Source organism: Pteropus vampyrus, unplaced genomic scaffold (assembly GCF_000151845.1).
Source record: "Pteropus vampyrus isolate Shadow unplaced genomic scaffold, Pvam_2.0 Scaffold541, whole genome shotgun sequence".
In the NCBI taxonomy this organism is placed as follows: domain Eukaryota; kingdom Metazoa; phylum Chordata; class Mammalia; order Chiroptera; family Pteropodidae; genus Pteropus; species Pteropus vampyrus.
The window spans coordinates 604,404-628,167 of record NW_011889322.1 but is presented as its reverse complement, the minus strand read 5'-3'; the positions used below and the strand labels follow the sequence as shown (position 1 = coordinate 628,167).

The window sequence follows — 23,764 nt, the reverse complement described above, 5'->3', positions numbered from 1 at the left end:
TTACCCATCTCCAGATAACTCCATTTGATGCGGGGAAGGATGTGGTGGCAGAACAGCTATGGTTGGAAACACGAACTATTTCAAAATTTTAGATTTTACTATTAGAATTTTGATTTAGGGGAGTAGAAAATCTTTGAAAAGATGTCCGAACAGAAAATATATTTCAAACACTATGTTTTTTTTTTTGCCATGTCCTGTAGTATAATCACAAAACCTAGGCATTGCAAGGAACTGTGGAAGTCATTTGGTTAACCTCTCACAGAGAGCAGAGACCACCTCTATGGTTTTCCTATTTGATTATTTTCAGTGACACCTAACTCTCTAGAAGCCTAAGGCAGCCAGTAGCTGCCTCCTCTGAGATCCAATAGAATCTTGCTTATATTACACTTTTGTAAATTTGTTATTACCTTTTATTTATCTGAATATACATATATTTATATCCACCTCCCTTGTTTTTCTATTTGAGTATATGTTCCCTGAGGGTAGGGTCCCTTGGTCTTTATTGTTATATTTTTAATATAGAACCTTTAAATAAATTCTCATAGGATTAGGATTGGCTTGAATTAATTTGTATTTTTGAATGGCACCAATCATCAAAAACCACTTTACGCTAAGCTGAAATCTGATCACATGTAACTTCTAACCATTAGCCCTAGGTTTGTCCTTTGAGGATAAAATGAATATCTCTATGACAGTCCTCAAAACATTTGAAGGCAGTAAACATACAGTTCCTAATTTTTTCTTTGCCAAAGAAAACTATGCCCAGTTCCTTTAATTCTACCACATATCCTATCATTTCAAGTAGAACTATTATCTTTCAAGGTTTAGACACTATTATTTGAATATAGCACAAAATTTCCTTAGCTTTTAGCTTTTTCTTGGCTCATAGAGAGATTGCAGGGAGAAAATATCAATTAGTATTTAAAAAATATATTTAAACTACCCTTGAGCCAGATATTCCCTGTCTCACATTTAAAAAGCTAAGTTCAGGGTTTTATACTTATTTCATTTAATTTCATCTGGTTAGTTTTGACCTATTGATTCTTTCAATTACAGTATTAGCTCTTCCTTCAAGTGTTGTGTCACATGCAAATGGAATGAAGACTTTATTTAGGTCAGATAAAAGTTGACTGGTGCAGGGTCCATTTGCGTGCTGGTACCAACCTTCTCCATAACCTTACACATAAAGAGTCTGATGAAGCAGAGAGACAGGAATCCATATTTCTTAAATGTTCTAAGAGTGATTCTGATGTACATACTTGTTGACACCATTTCCTGATATTCCAGCCTCATAAATTCCATCAAAACACAAATTAAGTTGTTACCTAGATATTTTTGCCTTTTTTCCTGACTTGCTAACTCTTATACTATTAACTCCTAGTAAATTTAAAAAAAAAAGCATGCTATTTTTAATTAATTTTGGTACAAATATAAGATTTGCTAGTAGTTGGTAGAGTGTGTCTTCTTTGTCGATCCTTTTTAACAACACTGTATATAGAATCTCTGTATGTTTTGCATGGTAAAGATTTAAAAGTTAATGCTATGACCTCTTTTCTCCTAATTGATATTTTCATGATTTCTCACAATAGGATTTCCTCGACCTTTAGCTGATTCTCCAGATGGCTTGGATATTGTGCAGCTTGAGGTACACCGTTGTTCAGTAATGCAAGGTTTTTATTTAGTCTTAGCCTTGGAAATACCATGTGGATAATGTTCACTAAGAACTATTTTAAGATCAGTTTCTTGGCTGCAGCAAGACTCACTGTTGTCATTTTCATGGACTCATTTAAGGCATCTTGAAAGTTGTGTTGAAATTCACTATCACTGTGTGAGAAGATAGTGCAAGGCTCATAAATGAGACAATTTTAGAATTACATGTATTATAATAGAATTCTATCAACTAAGGAATTTATACTTATCTTTGACTCATTTTCTTTATTTTTTTTAGCGGCTGGCATATTGGGCAACACTTTCTAGTCAACCTAAGGTAAAAGATAAATATACATATAATTGTTTTAGTTATAACAATGCACATGTTTATGCCATAATTGATATCTATAATAAGCACACCCCTTTGCTACCTACAGGAAGATTCTGTTGTGCATGTGTAAGAATATATTTTTAGGAAATGACAACTGAATCTTTTAAATATAAATTATGGTAAAATATTGGTAGTTCATCTGCATTCTTACAATTATCATAATCACAGAGATAGATCTAATTATATTAATTGTATATGCTATATCATAACATATAGTACAAATTGATATACTGTGATATAGCAGTTCTCCAAAACAATAGATCTTATGTAAAAGATCTAACAGTAACTATGGTAACCACAAGATAAATATTTCAATGGATACAAAGTAAATTGAAAGTGCAAGAAGGTGGTATCAAGGTTGAGTCCATGATTCTTAGAAGAAACTGTATGTTTTCACCTGTGGCTACATCCCTAACCCGCAGCTTACTATGCTCCAGCCACATTGAACTTCTCACTATTTCCACCTGCACCAGGCCCTTATGTTTTTGCACAGGCTTTTCCTTAGCCAAAAATGTCTTTGCCATCTTCGTTGGCCATGATTAACAGCCCAGACTCTAAAACCAAACTACTTGGGTTCAAAACCCACATCTACTTAACCCTGGCAAGTTTCTTGATTGCTTTGTGTCTCAGTTTCCCCATCTCTAATATGGGAATAATAGTCATGCTAGCTTCATAATATTATTGTGAGAATTGATTGTTTTGATACATGTGAAGTGTTTTCAACAGTGCTAGAACATGGAAATTGACAGCACTTAAGCGCTAGCTGTTACCATTGTCTCTCCCTTTTTTAAAATTAAATTTACTGGGGTGACATTAGTTAATAAAATTATGTAGGTCTCATGCATGCAATTCTGTAATACATAATCTGTATATTGCATTGTGTTCACCATCCACCATTGCCTTTTGATGTGACTAATTTTCATTCAAGACTCAAACATCACTCTCTTCAACTTCATAAACATATCATGCCTATTTCTTAGTTTTAGTTTATCATTATGCATATGTTTGAAGACAATTGTCCCCTCTCATCTTTAGAATTAATCTTTACAACCTTGGTACCCAGAGCAAAAATTCAGGGCGAGAACTTGGAGTTCTCCATCTCCTTGCCAATACTGCCTTGCCTCACACCAAAGGGGCTTCCCTACCCTTCACATGAAGGCTGTGAGGATGTCCCCTGCATAAGCAGAGGAAGTGGAAGCGTGGCTCTCACATGTGCTACCTTCAGTATTAAATTGGGTTATGGGGTTCCCCACGTGCAAAGGCCCACTTGGAATGAATTTCCTTCCACCATCTTCATTTTCCCAAAGCTGATCCTGTTTTCAGTTGCAGAATAGTGAGGCTTTGCTAATGAACCAAACTACCAATATTTTAAAGCTATTAATAGAGAGACTGTGGCTCTTCTGCCTTGAAGTGTGACCTTTGGCATGCCACTTCCTCTCCTGTGACTCTGGTTTCCTCTATTATCTAGTGTCTGGATGAAGTACCTGGGCTCTAAGCCCACTCCAGTTTTGGTCTCTAGAGGAGTCCAGGTCTGTGTCTCCAGGGAATTCTTATCATGAGGTCACTCAGAAAGCATTACATTCTGCAAATAATGACACCTGCAAAACAATTTGTGTTTTGTATCTCTGATCACTATTTGGGATCCGAAGTTTATATGGGCAAAGGGACAACAGAATTTTGTGAACAGGACCTACTATTCATCCATTCGAAAAGATATTTCTTGAAAGTATGCCATGTGCCAGGTGCTAGAGATATAGTAGTGATTAAAACAAATGAAAGTATCTGCTTTCATGGAACTTATGAGTTCTAGTTCGGGAAATAATAATAAACAAGTTAGGGAAGCAAATTTTAAATATAATTTTTTCTGAAAAGGAAAAATTAAAGCAAGGAAGGTACATAAAAAAATGTCGAGAGTGTTGTTTAGCAACTGGAAAAAACATCTTCATATATTCCTTTCTATTTTTGGCCTGAAAAGTAATGGTATAACATTGATGAACACAGTACCAAAAAAACACCCAATTGTTTGCCCAGTAAGCTTTCAGAACACGCATGCACACGCATAAAACTCACCCCCAAACCCCCCACAGACACACACAGCAAACAGTTGCTGATAAGACCTGGAGCTGTAAAAATAGTAAATAGTAAATTTTAGAAATGCTAATTTTAAAATAGAGTGAATTTCCACAGAACCTCTGCTATTAGTAAAGTTAGGTCATTATAGTGTGTGTCCATGCCAATATGTGTGTGTGTACCTGTATGTACATGACAGAGAGAGAGAGAGAGAGAGAGAGAGAGAGAGAGAGAGAGAGAAAGGCAGAAAGAGAACAAGAACATCGGTATCAGCTGCTCCAGTGCTGCAGAAACTTTCCACAGTTTGTAGGAAGATGTAATCATATTCACAGCAACAAAATTAGAAGTATTATTAAAAACTTTCATTTCTGTCTTAACTGAAGTTTGAGTGGATTCAAGAATATTTAAATGTGAATGAGATGTGAATGATCAATAATGGCCAGATCAGCATATTTAAAATATCATTCACAGTAAACATCTCTAGAAATTTTATAAAATACAGACATGGATTCCTGTATTATTGTTTTATAAGATGCCTTCTTCATAGCATCCTTGAGTATAATACTCTGTCTGTACGGCTTTTTCCAGGCTGTTAACTATGCAAACGAGGGCAAAGGGGTGCTCTCACAAGGACTTAGAAATGAAAAGCTATGCTTTCTGCAAGAACAGTGAAAATTCACATAGAAAGCTTTTAGGAAAAAAGTTTGGTCGATTTTAAACAACCATAAAATAAATAAATAAATAATTTGAAAAGCTGAATTCTAGGGCACACCCAGTAGCAAATTAAAAACTGCAATCATTATTTTATTCCAACTCTTAGTCAGAATTGATTAGGGTATTGCTTCTATGAATCATAGAGTATGCTTTTCCCCCAAAGATTGAGAAGTTAAAATGAGATTAAGTTTTAAAATAACGATGTATTTCTGGCACCTTTCTGTTTTGTGAGATTCTGCATCAACTATATAGTCTTATTAAGTTTGGGTAATGAATTTCTTTTTAGCTTGCCAATTTATTTCATAATATTCAGGTAAATCTGATCAGGTCTGTGGTGTAACTTATACTGAAAACTTTGTCAGTTGCCCACCCTAGTAAAATTCCATGTAACTTACCCTCACAATTCTCTTTCCAGGATAAACAAGACATGTACAAAAGGGTGAGTACTGCCCAGCCCTGTAGCAAAGGACATGCAACTTCCACTTTATAGCAAGTGACACAATACTAAAATCAACTTTTTTGTTCTTATTCAGTTTTTATTTCACTACTCCAGAACTCAGGAGCCAACACATCAAGTTAAAACTGGGGTCAGTATTGTATCGTAATCGTCTTTCTGTAGAAGTCCCTCTTCTCCACATGCCTTTTCTCCCTTCCTAATTAATATGTGAGGGTTAGGTAGAAAAGCAGGGGACCTCGGACACTCTCTGTGCAATAGCTTCCTAGGTGCCTCTTCCCTGGGCTGCAGAGATTATGTGCCTCCCTCTATGGGGAGGCTGACAGATCTAAAAATTTAGAGAATAAATTGTAGAAAATGAAAAATAAGAAATAAGTTTTTTTTATTATGCACTTAAACAGATGTATAAGAAGACTCTGGTAATTCTGAGGTCTCTGTACATGGTTCCATGTTACCTTCTGTTTTTTAAATTTTGAGAAGTGCTTTGTGAAGTGTAAAGCACTCAATAATCATCCATGGATGTGTATCTTCAGTAACCATCACAGTGTGTGTGTGCTATGCAGACACTAAGCATCACTTCTAATTTTCTTATTATAAACTTGAGTTATCCTCAGGAGCAGACCGTATAAGTAATTTTCTGCAGGGTATGCTTTGAGGAACATCAGGAAGATTACAGTATAAAATTAATTCAGATGCCTTGTCACAAAGACTGAAATTTTACCATTAGAAAGTCATTTATTTATATAACCAAGGCTTTCCAAGTCTTCAAGAAGACCCGTAAGAAACAAAAATACCTAGCAAAGTGTTTTTTCTTTAAGAAGGAAAGACTCCAGTAGTATAGATTTAGGAATGGGAATTGAATCAAGTAAGAATATGGGAATATTCTCAAGAAGGGCCAAGGGCACTGAAAAGGGAGAAAGGACAATAGAAAGGGAAAGATAAACATAGTCTGTGACACAAATTAACTTTTACTCCCAAACTACTCAGGGAGGATTCACAAGACTAGATAAGATGCGAGTGTGTATGTCTTAGCGTGTATGTGTACAGTCATAAACAAGAAGTACAGGAAAATCAAATGCATCCGGGAGAGAGGGTTAAGGATGCTGCCCTTCCAGTTGGTCCCATAGTTTAGGAGAGCACACCTGGGGAGCAAAAAAGAATCTGTGTGGGGACGCTTCTCTGGGACAACCCTATGCCAGAAGGACGGAATGCTTGGGGTCAATGCAGATAAAAGCCTCATTTATCCTAAGGGAATATTTTTAGGAGATGTGTTGGAATTGAAACCTGCTATCAAGGCCGGCGATTCCTTATTGAAAACATAAAATTTCAAGTTTAGGCTGGGAAATGGATTTCACTTTAGAAAGTAAACCCATTTGTAAAGGGGTGAAGTGGGAAGGGTGTGCATAGCCCTCGGCTACATCCTAGCCCTGGGTCTGACCCTCACGGCACATCTTTGTTGCAGTTTCTTCCTGTGCACCCTTTAAGGCTTCTGGCCGCCAAGCTCGCCAATGGAAGGATGAAAAGATTTCTACAGCACGTATGTGCTTTTTTCTTCCACCATGTTTTTATGTCGCTAAAAGTTCACTTAACCAGGGTGAATGCATGTTATTGCCTTGGGGCTCACTTGCATTCTCTCCTTGAATCTAAGTTTCTGTCTTTGAACTTGCTCAAGTTCCTTAACCTCCCTGAGCCTCAGTCTCCACTGGAACCAGTTCCATCTTCTCCTCTTCTGAGACCTCCATCCAAGTGTTTCTTTTTAGCTTTTGTGTTGTTTTCTCGCTTTCACTGTCCCTTCCTTTTCCTCTTGAAGGAACATTTGCTTTGATGATATCCTCTGCCTTCCATTGCCCCACCTGCCCTTTTGTCTTTATCTCAGAGCTTTGTTTCTTAAAAAGAAATTTTTTTTTAAAGTTTAGAAAATGTCAGTTTCAGTAATAGCTGAACCTGTTTAGAATCTTAATCAAGATTTTGTTGCATGGTAGCAAAATAAAAGAAAAAAAGAAAAAAGAAAGAGAAATTCATTTGGTTTCTGTGAGCCTAAGCAGGGTGATTGACTCATCCCAGTGTGCCCAGGACTTTCCTGGTTTGAACTCTGGAAATCCCAAGACCCCAGGAAACTGCTCAGTTCCTGAGAAATCGGTTATTCACACTAAGCACAAGATGCAATTTTTCTCATCTGCTGCTGACCCCAGTGTTTCATGCTGGGTCTGCCTCCATCAGCAGGCCAGATCATGTGCAAAGACAGGCTGAAGAAGCTGAGATAGTTTATCTTGGAACATGTGCCTAAGCCAGGGGTCAATTTTAAGTTGAGGCTGTTGGGAAGAGCAAGCAAATGTATCATTGTCCTGGACACAAGGGATAACTCAATCAAGAAAGCATGCTTGCTTTCCCTAACAAAAATCGAAATTGGCTACATGGTCAGCGGTTCCCTTGAACTGCCTTTTTGCACCTGACTTCTGGCTGCCTGAGGGTAGAACCACGGAGGTGCAGGCTCACAGCAGAGCTACTGCAAGCCTCCAGGATGTGTTTCCTGTTAAAGTAACCTGTGTCTCATTTCTCTTGCAGGATGCAGGGGCAGCGGCAGTGGGCTTTACTGGGAAGGTATGTGAGCCCTGTGGAGGACACAACCTCCCCAAGAAAGGTCTAGGAGAGAAGGATAGGGAAGTGCTTGGAGCTGGGCCACCTTCTGGCCTCTTTAAACCACTTCCAGAAAGAACTGATCTCACAATATGCCCCTGAAAATCTTCTCTGAGGCTGAGCATTTAATTTCGGGTTTCCCTGGGCTTGTTCTGGGGCCTAAAGGAATCACGAGACAATCCTCTGGCTGTGGATATTTCATCTCTAGTCTTGCAGATGAGTCACTTGGGCCATGTTTCTGGAGTTTTTTTCTCTGGCTCAGGGACCACATGCCAGTAGTATCAACTTGGGGACAGTTACCACAAGTGGCACAAGACCCCATATACCAGTGCTTCTCCAAGTTGACGGCACATATAAACACCTGGGAACCTTGTTAAACTCTAGAGAGTCAGTAGGAGCCTGAGTATGTGTATTTCTAACAAGTTCTCAGGTGTTGATACTTTTGGTGTGGGGGCCACACTCTGAAAACCGCTGCCATGGTCATCTCTGAGAGACCTTAGGCACAACGTGGTTACATAATGGTCTGTGCTTTTATGTTGCAGGATCACGCTGCCACCTGGGGACGACCGTTTTTCCTTTTCAGGGTATAACATGTTTCCTCTTCTCTGTTTTTAACCCTGATTCTCTCCTGTCACCCCAGTTATGGAGTTCTTACAGAATAAGCACAGCCAGGGCCCCATGGCAAACTACTGAACAACTGTGGGGACTCTCTCACCCTACTCAAAGCCTCCTCGTACAAGTTTGATGCTTGTAAAGGGTCCACCAGGACACAGGCTGAGAGCACCAGGGCTCCGGGAGTACCGGATGGGAGGCGGGAGTTCTACTGATGGATAGACATGGGGGCCAACCAGAATCTGAGTCCACGTTGCTAAGCGTGAAGGTTCTGGATACCTGGATCCAAAATATACTGGCAAGAAGAGTCTAGGCACCAACATCTCCTCCTTCTCAGGGGACTTGGAACCTCCTGCAGAGGTCATGGAGTCAGGAGTTATCTTTTAGTTTGTTGCTCACTAGCTACACTTCAGCCCCTAGAGCCTCAGTGTTTGCATCAGAAAAATGTGCAAACCAGCTAGACTTGTGCCCCTTGAACTGCATTCTGTGGATTATTTGTGCTAATAGATGTTATGCAAAGATCGAATAAGACTGGAAAATAGTGCACCCAATGTTTATGATGTGAAGGTTTATGATGCACTTCCTATAGGAAACAACTATATGCCATTTCCCAAACTTTTTTATCCATGGAAGTGCTTTCCACTCACCCCCATGCCACTCCACAAAGACTTTTTTAATCTGCATGTTAGTGGATGTTCTCCGGAAAGTGCTTTGAGAAACAGTGGGTCTCCATGATGTCTTTGGGGTGAGAAGTCATGGGAGGAATGGTTTGAGGACTATCCTGCCTCATAAACAGAGGCTAAGGGGTGGAGTGTGGGATGGAGATGGTGTCTGAGCTGTAGGAGCAGCAAAGGTGCTGGAATGCTGCCACAGAGGGCCCACAGACTAGCATGGGCTTACCAGATGAGCCTCCAAAGAGGCTGCTGACATCTTAGGAGAACAAGGCCTTAAGGCTCGTAGAGAAAATGTCTGAAACCAAGGAACAGGTTCCAGGCAGCTTTATCTCAGTGTCTGTAAGTTGCTCCTTTTCTTTTTCTTTTTCTTTTTTTTCAGCCAAGGAATGGGCGAAACACTGAAGATAACACCCAGTATGATAGTTTAAGGTCAGCTCACACCAGCTTTCTCCTCCAAGCAAATGTTAAGTGCCTGACTGAAGGAGCGAGAGGCAACCAAAGGGGCAATAGTTCAAAGAAAGAGGGGCCACCTTCTTCCCCTTGTCTGTCCTGGTCTCAGCACCACAGAGCCCCATTCCAGTCTGGCTTTATGCTGGCTCTTTGCAAGTGTGTAGTCTCCAGTAGTAACTGGGAGGAGCCGAAAGCTCCATGTGGCTCAGCCCCCAGCAGGGCTGTGACTTCTCACTTGGCCCTTCTGATGAAGGAAAACCACCTGGCATGCTTGCTTGGGGAGGGAGGGTGGTGACTCCCTATATTTGGAATACTTCAGAGTACAGACAGACAAGGCCATTCCCTTTGTTCAAGGGATGCTCTGAAACCAGAGTTTCAATCTGGGGAGACTACTGGCATTCAGGCCAGTGGAAGCAAAAGCCCACACACAAGGGTGGCTCTGGGCTTCGGTTTCTCATGATGACATGGGTCTCAGAGATATAAGGCCACTGTCCTGGGGAGGCATTGCAACCTCCCTCCTGGAGCCTAGTGCTGACCTGCTGGCAGGAGCCAGGGTTCTGGCAGGACAATATGCCTGAGAAAGCTGCCCGGGTGCTGAAAACAGCTGCCCGGGTGACAAGGGGGAGGTATTCCCAAAGGTCACAGCACTCACACAGACCTATGGTCTAATTAGATACAGCAAAACCAAATTGTGTAAGTACCGATTAGATACAGCAAAACCAAATTGTGTAGTACCGGTATTGATGACATGTCGGAATGAGGCATAATTTTTAAATATGTTATATAATAACATGCCCATGGGCCTCGTCTCGATTCTGAGAATTTCATCTGAATTGTACTTTTTTTTTTTCTTTTTCAGAGTTCATTGGTGAAGAGAAGCTGGATCAGATGAGGCAACCCAGCAATTCTTTTGAACAAATTTTACATTTTTTTCTTTGAACAATATTTAAAGATAATTCTCTCGCCGTGTATTCACTAGAATATTCAGTTATACAAAGAATAAAGCAGCATCGACACATTTTCATTTCTTATTGGAAAGTCTTAGGGGAGAGATCCGTATATTTTTAAAATAATGAGACATACATTTTTTTTAAAATACTGTTTTGGGGCATTGATTTAGCATGCCCCAACTATCTTGTTATTATTGAGAACTGAACAAACAGGCTTGAGACAGACTGCCTGCCTACAAATCCTGACTCCTCTACTTTTTAGCTGGGAGACCTTGGGCAGGTCACTTCACACCCTGTGCCTCAGGTTCCTCCCCACAAAGTGGGAGAGTGATAATAACACCTTCACATGGTGTTTGCGATGACCGAGGAGAGAGTCCATGTGAAGGGCTTAGCCTGGTGGGACATAGTGAGCACTCAATATTGTTGACTCTAATTGCACTCCAGAGATGACTTTCATTTCAAAAACAGTACCAAAGGGATTTGCCCTAATGAGAGCTTCTTCTAATCGCTGACCAGGAGTTGAGGTCACAACATTAAGTTAATGCATCAAAACTTCAGACTCTTTGAGGAACCATAATACTCAGGCCTCTAGTAGCAGGCTTCTCCTCTGTAAATAATATTTGATTTCCAGACAGCTAGAGGTCATCCGAAGGAGTAGGTAGTGACACAGATGGGCATGCCATGCAACAAGGGACCCTAATGATACATGCAATGAACCTAAACTGCACTGAACCTTCTTTAAGGCAGGTGGGTGTTTTACTATTTTTCACAGTCCCACATGGTGTATTAGAGTAATACTGGTTACCGCAACAGATAAATCCCAGAATCTCAGTGACTTAGCCCAGTAGAACTTTATTTCCAGTTTGGATCTAGTCCACTGCAGGTGTTCCAAGTTCAGAGTCCAAGTTCCTTCTACACTGAATGAGGCCCAGGATGGGCTCAAGGGCCTCCAAGCTCTCTCTCATCAGTGAGTGGATGGGGAAAGATAAGAGGCTGTCAGGAGGAAGGATATTTATGGGCCAGGCCATTTGTTTGGGTAGAATGCAGTCATATGACCATGTCTGATTGGAAAGGGGGCTGTGTGTCCTGAAAGGAGAGGCAGATTTGGTGAGCAGCTGACCAATTCTACTGTATAAGTACTACCCTTAGGGTCTGAGAAAACTGACACTCATTGAATACTTACCCAAGGTCTTTCACTAAAGGACAGTCAGAATTCAAACTCAGGTGCAACTAACTCTAATATCTGTGGCTCTTCACCAGCACAGCCTCTCCTAGGAACATGGAGTGAGCCTTGGCTGGGGGCACCAGTGGAATGCGACAAGGGTACACAATTGAGTTGTACAGGAAGTTACAAAGCTACAATCCCTGCTACCTCAGCCCTGTCTCGTTAGGTAGAGACTCGTTAGGTAGAGACTCGTTAGGTACTAGTTCCATACCTTGTTCAAGAACAAAGTGAAGCAAGAGTTCACTATGACCAAGTAATGCAGAGCCATGCCTGATTTGGGACCCAGGTGGGATCTGGATCAATTGGGGGAAGTAAAATACGGACCCTCCCCCACCTCTGCTTGGGGTTTCAGGTTCTTTTCCAATTCAATATGTTTAGAGACTGGTTTTCTTAGTCTTTATGAAGGTATTTATCTTGTGTATTTCAAGAACAAATATGTTTGGCCCAGACGAACCCCTTCAGAGAGTTGGGAAAATTCCACTTCTGGACAATTTTATTTTTTTGCTCAATTCTTTGATATCTTTGCTGACTCTTGGTATTTCAATTTAATATTAAAACCATCAATTTGCCTCAGGAGATTAAGTCATAATCAAAGAAAAAGGAAGCAGGATTTATTTTATTTATACTCTTGGTCTTTCAGACATTGGTGAAATGAAATGCAGAGAATTGCTGTAATAAAGCAGAATCCAGGAGAAGATGCATTCACTACATAGCACCTATGAGGGTGTGGGGGCACTGGGCAGCTGGGCAGTAGACCACGTGGCTACAGACTTGGAAGAAGTGGCCAAGAGCTACCATTTGTCACCTTCCCTGAGGGAAAACTCACCATGACCTCAAGCAGGTGAAGAAGAGCGAGGAGCATTTGTGAGCAGAAAAGCCACAGTAGAGTAATTTTATGCTTGATTGGCATGTATATGGATGGCATTGTAAAATGTACCTTCTTATCAGGGCATCGGGTCTGCTCCCATTCAGCTAGAAAACAAAGAGCCATTTTGGCAATGGAACTTGTATTACTTAGAGTCCCAGTGTAGGTGATGCAGATCAGTGGAGCAGCTCTATTCTTTGACCTTGAAAATTCTCCCACTGTGTCGTCAAAGCTGGGTTGCCACCAGTCTGTGCTCCAGTACAATGTTTGAAAGCCTAGGTCTGGAAATGGCAAACATCACTTCCCTCGAGGGACATGGTAATTTCTTCATGGTTCTCCTCTCTGCCTCATGTCTTGTGTCAGCCAGGTTGACATCTGTCTGATACATGGGCTTGGAGTTCTTGACCTTTTCATGGACAGGGTTTTTCATCTCTTCACTCTGACTGCCCACTGGCTCTGTCTGCAACCTCAGCACAAGCTTCCTGAAGGCAAGGCTGTGTTTAAGTCATTTTAAGTTCTGAGACCTAGGACAGCATTTGACTCTTAGAAAAAATGTTTGAGTGAATGGATAAAGAAAGGAATATGTAAAAGGTAAATGCCTAGTCCACATTCAAAGTACCGGAGTAATATACTAGCTTAATAATTCAGAGAGACTGCATTAACCAAGTCGCAAAGCTTTTAACTCTTGTTTACTGTAATTATTGGTGCAAGTATCTTAGGTGGAGAATGCTGGTATTATTAATAACCTTAGAGATTTTATTTGATTGAATGAAAGATTGCTGTAGTGGATTCATAACTGATAATGTTAAATCTTTGTATGGTACTATTATAAAAAAATTCCTCATAATTATGGAGAAGCAAAAGTAGGGACTGATTTGAAATGTGATGAGAAGTAATTATTGAAAATTTCATGATGGCAGTCCTCTGGGTTCCTTTCTGTGATCTGAGATTGAAAATTGGTAATCAAGTTAAATATAAACAAATAAACAAACATCGTCACCACTCCTCCCCCCAAACATAGACCGAAGGACTGTTTTCCTTCTGTTAAAGCTTAATCAGTCAAAGACCATCAGAGAGAATCCTGTAGTCCAACAGAATCAGATGTATAGACTTGATGCAGTGAGGGAAGCATGCTGGAGGAGCTTTGAACTGCTCAGTAAGAGAGAGGAGATTTGTAAGTCGAGGCTCTTGTCCACGGATCTGAGGAGGGTCCAGAGGAAGTGGGGATTGGTTTTGTATTGATTGCAGTTTCCGAAGCAGAATTAGGAGAAGTGGGAACTAACTCGGGATTGAGTACCATCGTGAGCAAGAATGGCTCAGCATTTGGGAATCCCTAGTAAAAGATGAGTATAGTAAAGAAGGTCTAGGGGCATCATTGGTAAGAAAGTAGTGGTCATTCAAAGTGGCCATTGTTATGGCATTTTGTAGCTGCAGCCAGACCTTGAGAGAAAGGCTGTTCTCTGTGGACTTTGCAGTTGGCTTTATCTGAGTCTGTCCTCCCAGCCTGGTGAATAGCAGTGCTGCAGTTACTCTTTTCAGTCCAAACCGATTTTCACTCTTTTGATCCTGGATAAGTTTTAGCTCTTTCAGTTAACTGGATTTAGCCAAAGTTTAGATATTCCTTTTTAAATCTCCCTAAAGCCAAATGTCCAAATTTCCCTCTGCCACTACAACCAACGACCATACACAAGAGTAAGGTCCTGCAAAGCCTCAGGTAGTATGTTCAGGATAACTGCAAAATGATTAATTAAAACAATAGGAACCAAACAAAATGCAGGCTAAAATCAGAGCTGACTTGTTTCCAGCAAAAGTAGAGTGAACATCTGCTTGCCATAGCATGACCAGCTTCATATGACTGGGGTTAGGGAACAGCTGTCTCTAATAAGGTCCTAAAGCATTTACTAAAAGTACTTATTAGCTTATTATCTCTCATTGCTTAAAAAAAAGAAAAAAAAAAACAACAACAGAGAAACCACCTAGAACCTGGATGCATTAAGACCCCGGTTATTTATTATAGCTGATGAAAAACAGCTCTTATATTCCAGTGGTTCTCAAACTTAATGTGCTTCAGAAACACCTGTAGGGCTTGCTGAAACCCAAGTTGCAGTATCCCATTCCTAGAGATTCTGATTCCATTGGTCTGGGGTGGAGCCTGAGAATTCACATTGTAGCAAGTCCCCAGGTGATACTGATGATGCTGGTGTAAGATCACATTTTGAGAACCACTGCACTAACTCAAATCTTTCTCGGTGTCTCCACTTTCCACATTTTTGCACATTCCATTCCTCCTGATTGAAATGCTTTCCCTGCTCTCCATCCAATTGGTTGCTTGTTTTAGTTTAAGTTCTATCTCCTTGCTTGGCCATTGCATTAGCTATCTATTGCTGTGTAACAAATCATCCCAGATAGGACCTCCCGAATGGTGGCGTGAGGTATTCAAGGAAGCCATTCCTCAAAAGAGATACCTGTTAAGCTGGTCAAATTAATAAAGACAATCACTCAAAACTCTGGAGATTTGTTTACAACAAATTGAGAAACATTAATTCAATAATATCTATGGTGTCTGAGTAGGAAGAGTGGAAATTCGTGGTATTCAAGCTAAGGACTGCATCCATCTCCCCATAGCTCTGTCTTACAGAAGAACTGTTCCAGTGAGCTTGAGAATCAAATGGCACTTCACATCTCTCCACCCTCCTCTCTGGGTTGGAACAGGTATTCCAGGTGGTTCTGGCAATCAGTGAATATGGGCAGATCCCGTTTTCTATATTTCTATGCTGTGGAAGGCCTGTATCAAGTGAGTGGTGGCAGGTAGGGGGCATTCATGCCCTTATTCCTAACTTCCATTATGTAGAGAGTAACCTGGCAAGAAAGCCATTGAAGAGTAAAACCTCCCTTTCCAACATAGCTCTATATTGCCTTAGAGATTCTGGGGGATTGAGGAGGTGGGAGGGCTCAGCAGATGAATGACAGCTCCCACATGCCCCAGCCTCCTAGGGCCTAACTGGGTAGATTTGGCAGATCTCATCCTCTTCAGATCTGTGCCTCAGAAAGTCCATACTGGGGACATAACTGGGAGTGGCAGCAGCCTGGCATGAAACCACTTTCCAGCACTACTCCTTTCCCCAGTCTCCCACTGCCAACACACACACACACACACACACACACACACACACACACACACACACACCCACCCCCCCACACACACCATCCATAAAGAGGATCCAGGTGGAGTAGTCAATCAAGAGTGACTTCCCCACCCCTTCCCCCAGCTCCTGCTTCAGAGCTTCCGTAGTGCAGAGGCTCGGCCCAGGAAGAGGGCAGAGATCTCAAATGCCGGCAACACAAACCCCGGTGTCCAGATAGGGATATTGCTTTTTTAACTCAAACTCTTAGTGCTCTGTAGACAAGAAACCTGGAACCCAGCACCTGCATTACAATTCAGACTCTTCTGATTTTTACTCAGAGCCTCTTTTGTGCCCATAGAGCTAAGCACTTTTGAATAAGAATCGCCTAAGGCTCAACCAGGTAAAATGACTTTCACTTTCACTTTGTCTGTTGTAATCACTCCTATAACCGCAGTCTAGAATAGTGCCCGGTATAAAGCAGGCTCTCAACAAATATGTGTCTTATGAATTAATTGCGTTATCCGACGCTGAAATCATAGTGAATTCCAGGTGACACTATATCATTTTCAATTTTATCACTGGATGACCTAAACATTTCTGGCTGGACCGGTGATGCCCCGCCTCGTGAGTCCGCAGAGCTTCTGCGCCAGGTTCTGGAGGAGCCAACGCAGACTCAGAGGCTTCGCTTCCTTCCTGGCTCCGCCCAGCTCCCTCCTGGGGGCGGGGCTACAGCCGGGTTGGTGGAAGGGGCGGAACGGCGGCTGTGCGCGTGCGCGGAACAGAGCCGCGGGGTTAGAGCGCAGCGGCTGGTTTGGCTTAAGCTTTTGAGACAAGATGCAGGTGAGCAAGCCGTGGGGCGAGAGGTTTGGAGGCTGCGTCTGCTCGTTTGTCCCGCTGGGTCCGTGCCAGCGGCAGACTGTCCCGGCCGGACCTGTGGGAAGCGCCGAGCGCCACAGGCACCGGCAGCCACACGAGTCGAGGCCTGGCGCAGACGCAGTGAAGAGGGGCGGGCGTTCGCCTCGCTGTGTGTCCCACCCCTCAAATCTCCGGATCCCACTTGACAAAGTTACTTCCTACTTACTCTCTTAGTGAACACCTGAGCAGGTGTGTTATGGAGCCGTTGCACGAATCAGGAAGCCGATGTTGGAGAAGTGAAGGGTCCCTCCTGGGGCGGGGATCCCATAACACAAAACTGGTGGGCCCCGTGTTCCTGACTCCACTTAGAACTGGGGGAGCGTTAGTTACACCCTCTTCTCCTAACTTTTGTGTTCGGGTTAAGGTGTGCCCAGCCTGAGGGTTCAGCCCAGAAAGCTGCTCAGTTACTCTATGTCTTAAAATAGACAAAACCAGATCCTCTGGTTTTGCCCTGTTGTTCTCTGGAATATGCTAATGGAATAGGATTAAAACCCAAAGAAAAGTGAGAGAAAATGAAGACGCCGTGAAAAATGGATGTTTTATGAGCAGAAAACCTGTGTGACAACTAAATTTTGTCACTGCCCAAGGACCCTTTTCCAAAGATCTTTCTACTATCTCCCAGATCTCACTGGTCAGGATTTCTGATTAAATGTCTCTGGCTCATTGGGAGATTGGAGTTAGTGTGGGTTTAGTTGGGGCAGGAGGCATTGGGGGCTGGAGAGAATGGTCATCTGCAAATAGTGTGTCCGCCACAAGCCAGACATTCTTCAGTGGTGAAGAGGAAGCTCCAGGGTTGTCCTAGCATCCTTTGTATCCTCTATCCTTCTTGTCCCTGTTTAAAACTGGCATCTATTCAGAGACCTTCCCTGACCACGCAGTTGAAAGGATTCTGTTCATTTTCCTTTTGATATATCTCAGCAAGACAGCTCTGGGGCTGGAGGCTCATTATCCCAGGGCCCTTTCCACAGTGCTCCTTAGTTTTTTATTTCAAACCAGATCCGTTAGCGGTGTTCCTGCCAAGCCATGCAAAAACCAGTGTTTGGGCAGCTGGGTTCTGGAACTAAGAGCCCACTTTGACATTTATTTTCTGACATTTGATCCTGATAAATTTGACTCGTTCCAGCATGACAGTGGCTTCTCAAATGCTATGTCGCTCCTAGGCTTGTGAGGATCAACTAAGTAGATACAGATAAGGGGCTTAGAAGAGTTCACAGCTCCTAGTACTCAATAAATGTTAGCCATTGTGATCTGTTCACTGGGGTCTTAGCTCTTCTTTCAGGTGTGGCCATTAGAGAGTCCGTCAATGAGCATCAGACCCTTCTCCCTCTGATTCTGCTGCAACCACTCAGGACTCTGAGATGCTCCATATCTCTGCTCTTGGGTCTTTTGCGCATCCTGGTCCCTCTGCCTGGAAAATAATTTCCTAAGTTCTCCTTGTGTAGTTCCTTGTCACCCTCCAGTGATGGTTAAATGTCACCTTTTCTGAGAGAACGTTTCTGCCCATCCTGTGGAAGTCAAGCCCCCTGTAACTAACTCTAGGTTAGCCTGTTGGTCATTGCACTTGCCACAATTTGTTATACGTGTTTGTATATTTAATCGGTCATGGCTTCCTCTTTAGTAAAATAGATGGCTCTGGCATTCACCAGGCTTTTCTACCATCTAATGCAGTAATTTACCTGTAGTAGGTAGATGTACTAGGTACTTAATAAATATCTGTTGAATGAATCACTCCAAGCCATTAATAAAAATATTGAGCAAGAGCCAGGTCTGAGCCTTCACATTATAACCTGATTTCTACCACGGTACTGGCTCTTTTTTGGGTTGGGGGTGCAGAGTGTGAGACAGGAAGAATGAGACAGGAAGAATGGAACAGGTTTTGGATCTTCTGACACTTTCTCAGAAACAGGACACAGAGCAATTTGTTTTGAATTTTTCTTCCCACCACCTTTTCCTTTGACCCCTTGTCCAGCGTGGCACCTCCTTCCCACTCCCCACCATAGTGGACTTCTCACTCATGGTATCCTTGGTCCCACTTCTCTAGGACCCCAACGCAGACACTGAGTGGAATGACATCTTACGCAAAAAGGGCATCTTGCCGTCAAAGGAAAGTTTGAGCGAGTTGGAACAGCAGGCAGAGGAGGAGGAGCAGCAAGCCCTTCAGCAGTCCGTTGGTGAGCTTGATCGTGTTCTTTTTGTTCTGTGTTTGGATAGGTCAAGCCCTCTAAGCCTCCATCTGCTTTGGTAAAAGAATCTTTTGACCAGGAGTTGGGGGTCCAAGGATTGGAGTGCTGGAACGGACATTCTTTAGGACCTCACGCAAGTCACAGGATGTCTCAACCTTCAGCTTCCTGGGCCATAAAATTAGGGGACTTCACAGGTCCCCTTTGTTGCCACGGTTCCTTGTCGGTGTCAGATGAGCACATGATAATCTTGAAGAAAATACTTTCATTTTGGGTAATGTCATGGAAATGTGTTCAAAGTTCTTAGTGTTTGTATTCTCCTGAGCTTTATTCTCATTGTGGTTTGATTGAGAATATTCAAATAGCTTAATTTAGGGAAGCAAAAGATGTTTTGTATGGGGTCTGAGAGACGGGTTTTCTCAAAGATAGTGATATCACCTGACTCAGAAACCCTTTGGGTGTTTGTAAAAAACCCTGTCCCTACTGAATAAAAATCTCTGTGGGTAAAGCCCAGGAGTCTGCATTTTAAACAAGTGCCTCAGGATTTCTGACTCTCACCAGAGTTTGAGAACCATTGATCACAGGGGCTAGTACTTTTGTCCTGTTTACATGTTAGAGCTAATTTAGGGAAGGATTTATTATAAAGCATGTACCCCGAGAGTGTTTATTGAATGATTGCTGTGTGCCTGGTATTTTTCTAGGCAGTGGGGCTTTAGCCATGCACAGACCAGACAAAAATCCCTTTCCTCATGGAACTTATATTGTAGTGAAAGACAGACAATAAACAATACATAAGTGCAAAGTAGGAAAATAAGGCAGGAAGAGGATTTCTAAAGGGTTGGAGGCAGGGTAAGTATAAATTTAGATAGGGTGAGGGAGGACCTCATTGGGTGTGAAATTTGGGTGACCTGAGGTAGGTAAATTGAGCTACTTTAGCAAGTGAAAAGCATGTTGGAGAATCTGCGAGGAAGCCGGTATGATTGGGAGAGAGGAAGAATAAGTTCAGAGAGGTAACTCGGAGTCCAACCATTTAGGACCTTGTAGGTTCTAATAAGGATGTTGCTTTTACATCTAATGAGGTAGAAGTCATTGGCGGTTTGAACAGAGGAGTGACACATCTTCCATGTTGACAGCACCATTCTGTTGCTGCCTTCCTGAGCATGGACTGTGGGGGACAAGGCAGGAAGTAGGGAGACTACTCTGGAAACTACTGCAATAATTCAGACAAGAGGTACTGTTGGCTTGGACCAGTATGGTGGTGGTAGAAGCAGTGAGAAGTGGGTGGATCTGGATATATTTTGATGTAGGGCAAACAGGATTTGCCAGTGGGTCCTATGAGGGGTGTGAGAGAAACAAGTCAAGAATGACTTCAAGGCTTTGGGCTTGAGCCCCCTGAGGGATGGAATTATCCCAACTGAGATGAGGAAGACTTGGAGAGGAACAGGTTTGGAGATCAGGAAATCTGGGACATAGTGACTTTGAGATTTTTACTAGACAAATAGAGATGGTAAGGGGGCCATTGGGTTTGTTTTTCTCCAAATCAGAGAATATGAGTTGGCATAAATTTGGGATTTGTCAGCGTATTGATTGTATTTAAAGCCATGAAATGCAATCACCAAAGGGGTGAGTATAGATAAAGAAGTCAAACCAGCACAAGGTCAAAAGGAGCGCAGCCTTAGAGGTGAGGGAAGGGGGCTTCCTGATCTGTCACTGAGGATGAGTGGGATCAGGGTTGCTCCTCAGTCAGGAAGTGGAGGTCATCTTTGCCCTTGATAAGAGCAGTTGTGTATAGGGATGGGGCGGGGGTCTGGGACAAAGGCCTGATTTGCTGTTAAAAAGCAAAAGTGTTAGTGGAATAAAGACAATACAGATGTCCCAGCAGTTCCTTAAAAGAGCTGCCTGCCAGGCATGAGAAAATACCAAGAGTCTGTGATAACCCCTTTAACTCTAGGAAGGGTGTGCTCGCTCCTGGACGACACCCACTGGTACCTTCCCACTTCCTGGGAGATAGGGGACCTGTGGTACACCTGTGCTTTAGGGTATGTGCTTGAAGGTCAGATCAGGCGAGTCCGGGCAAATACAACAACTGTTTTATAAACTCGGGAAGCTCTCATTCCTATCCTAGGTATGATGTGGTGGTAAGAGAGTCAAGCCTGCAGATGTCAGTATACTGGTTCTATCTTTTTAAAACACTCTTGACTTCTTTTTACTAGTGTAATACATTAAGGACTTTGTATTCTGGTTTTGGTGGCTGGGAGTCTTTTGGTGTTGTATGCACATCTGTAGGAGAAAAGTGAAAGAAAAAAACCCAAATGCATGTTTGTGCATCTTTTAAATTTTTTTGTTTTTGCTAACTTAACTATATGCAGTGAAAACATATGAAGATATGACTTTGGAAGAACTGGAGGATAATGAAGATGAATTTAATGAGGAAGATGAACGAGCTATTGAAATGTACAGGTTAGTGCAATCCAGAGAGATTGTTCGATTTTTTGTGTGGCACCAATATGTGTGTCCTTTGAAAAATGACTTTTCTGACTGAGATAACATTTGGAAAGGACCATAATTAAATAATAATAATGCAGATTTCAGCAAACTGTTCCTAGAATTTTGCCATGAGGCAAATAAATAAACCTGGATCTTTACTAAGGTTGCTGTCTGAAAGGTGTGTGTGTGGGCAGGGTGGTGTGGGGCGAGAGATGACTCTTCTTCTGTTGTGTAGGCAGCAGAGACTGGCTGAGTGGAAAGCAACTACACTGAAGAATAAATTTGGAGACGTTTTAGAGATCTCAGGAAAGGATTATGTTCAAGAAGTTACCAAAGCTGGAGAGGGCTTGTGGGTCATCTTGCACCTTTACAAACAAGGGTGAGCGATCTCATACTGTCTTTAAATGTTCATTTGAATTTATCTTGAGCATTTTGGGCTTAATCTACATCAGAAGGTGTTTTATGTGTTTTTGTTGCTGATTTGCCCAAACCATAATGCCCCATTTTTGTCTTAGAACTTTCAAACTAATATTTGTGACTAATGCAGTTAGCAGTGAAGACTTTGCTTTTATTGAAAAGAAAACACTAAGTTATTTATCCCTCTAGAGAAACTCTGGCTTTTTAAAATTCTTTGTAATGAGTCACTGTCCTAGGTGGCGAGGGTGACCTTTGTAATAATTGTCCCTGGCAAGTGGTGCAGTGGTCTTCCAGCATTTCTCTCCTTCAGTCCTGTTCCTGGACTGTAGAGTCTGGTGCTTGTGTGGGAGTTTCTGTAGAGGAGGCCATGCTTTCTGACCTGTGTTTCACATTCTAAGTCTTGACTGTTCTCTCACGTAGAAGGGCATGACAGTTACCTTTTACATTGAAGCTGTTTTTCTGACTTATTTTTGGGTCAAATTAAATTGGACTTTGGATTTTGAGTTCTTCACTTTTTCTGAACATATTGGAAGGTTTTTAAAAAATGTTAATTCATCTCGGCTGGAGTAGCAGAATCACTTGTGAGGTTTTACTTAGGGTAGAAGGGTAATTGAGCTTTGTTCTGTGTAAATGCAGAATCATAATTGTTTCTATTTCTGTTTTATAGGATTCCCCTCTGTGCCCTGTTAAATCAGCACTTCAGTACGCTTGCCAGGAAGTTTCCCGATGTCAAATTTATCAAAGCCATTTCAACAACCTGCATACCCAATTATCCTGATAAGAATCTGCCCACAATATTTGTTTACCTTGAAGGCGATATCAAGGCTCAGTTTATTGGACCTCTGGTGTTTGGTGGCATGAACCTGACAGTGAATGGTAAGGGCCTCTTTGAGATGGTCCAGGGCACGTGAGAGATGGCTAGTGCGTGGTAGAGATGCCTGTTTCCTAGACATGTGTCATGGTGGTAATGGTGATTTGTCAAGTTCACCTTTGCCTTTGTCTAATTATTAAAAGGGAAGAAGCACATTTAATTTCTCATTTTGGACCGACCAGTCAATGGGGGGCATTTACAACTGGGCTCTAATAATTCTCAGTGGAAAGAGAACACAATGGACTTTAAAATATATTTATTTAATATTAATGTCTAATATGTTTTATTGTCCCTACAGTAGAATATAAGTAGCTCAGGATCATATCATTCATTTATATTAGTGATATCATTCATATTAGTGTTAGATGCTTATATGTATCTATATGTATATACATAAATCGTTTCTATAGCAGTATTTTTCAATTGAATATCTTAGTAGCTTTTAAATTAAAAGTTTATTTAATTCTGTATCTTAACTCCTGAAAGATGTGTCCTTTTATTCCTTTCCACTTGTTACACATGGAGGTGTCAAAATATATATTCACGGTCTACGGCCGTGCCACCCTAAACAGGCCCGATCTTGTCTGATCTCAGAAGCTAAGGAGAGTCGGGCCTGGTTAGTACTTGGGTGGAAGATCATCTAGTAAGACCTGGTGCTGTAGGCATTAAATTAAAATGTCCTCAATGTGATTTTTGGGGAGGAAGGAGGGTTTTTTCCAAAAAAAAAAAAAAAACTGCCTCGGGCAAAAAATAACAGGGATGGCAAAAGGAAAGATACAGAAAGCAAGAAAGCAAGAAAGGGAAAGGGAAAGAGACAGGGACAGGGACAGGGACGGGAAGGGAAGGGAAGGGAAGGAAAAAGGAAAGGAAGCATTAATTGTATCTCAAAATATTATTTAGCCACATGAATGAAAAGTGCTATGAGAATATTGCAAAGGAAAAAATAACTCCCTCTGGAGAAAGCAGAGACAGGTGTAGGTGATCAAAATTATACCCCAAAAGATGACTGCATGTTTACCAAGGTAAAGAACATATTCCCACAGAGAGCCTATAAGAGGGTGAGAGAATGCACCTTCT

The 23,764-nt window shown here is 41.9% G+C and overlaps 1 protein-coding gene across 1 annotated transcript in view; it reads left to right on the top strand.

Annotated features, from left to right (window-relative positions):
* The first annotated feature begins 16,501 nt into the window (after positions 1-16,501).
* Positions 16,502-23,764, top strand: part of PDCL3 (phosducin like 3) — a 26,780-nt gene continuing 19,517 nt past the window's right edge. Inside the window, exons 1-5 of the mRNA XM_011383780.2 lie at positions 16,502-16,657; positions 18,774-18,903; positions 21,282-21,372; positions 21,635-21,778; positions 22,484-22,692. Coding sequence (XP_011382082.1) covers positions 16,652-16,657; positions 18,774-18,903; positions 21,282-21,372; positions 21,635-21,778; positions 22,484-22,692 — 580 coding nt within the window. The 5' untranslated portion in view covers positions 16,502-16,651. The remainder of the gene's footprint in view (positions 16,658-18,773; positions 18,904-21,281; positions 21,373-21,634; positions 21,779-22,483; positions 22,693-23,764) is intronic.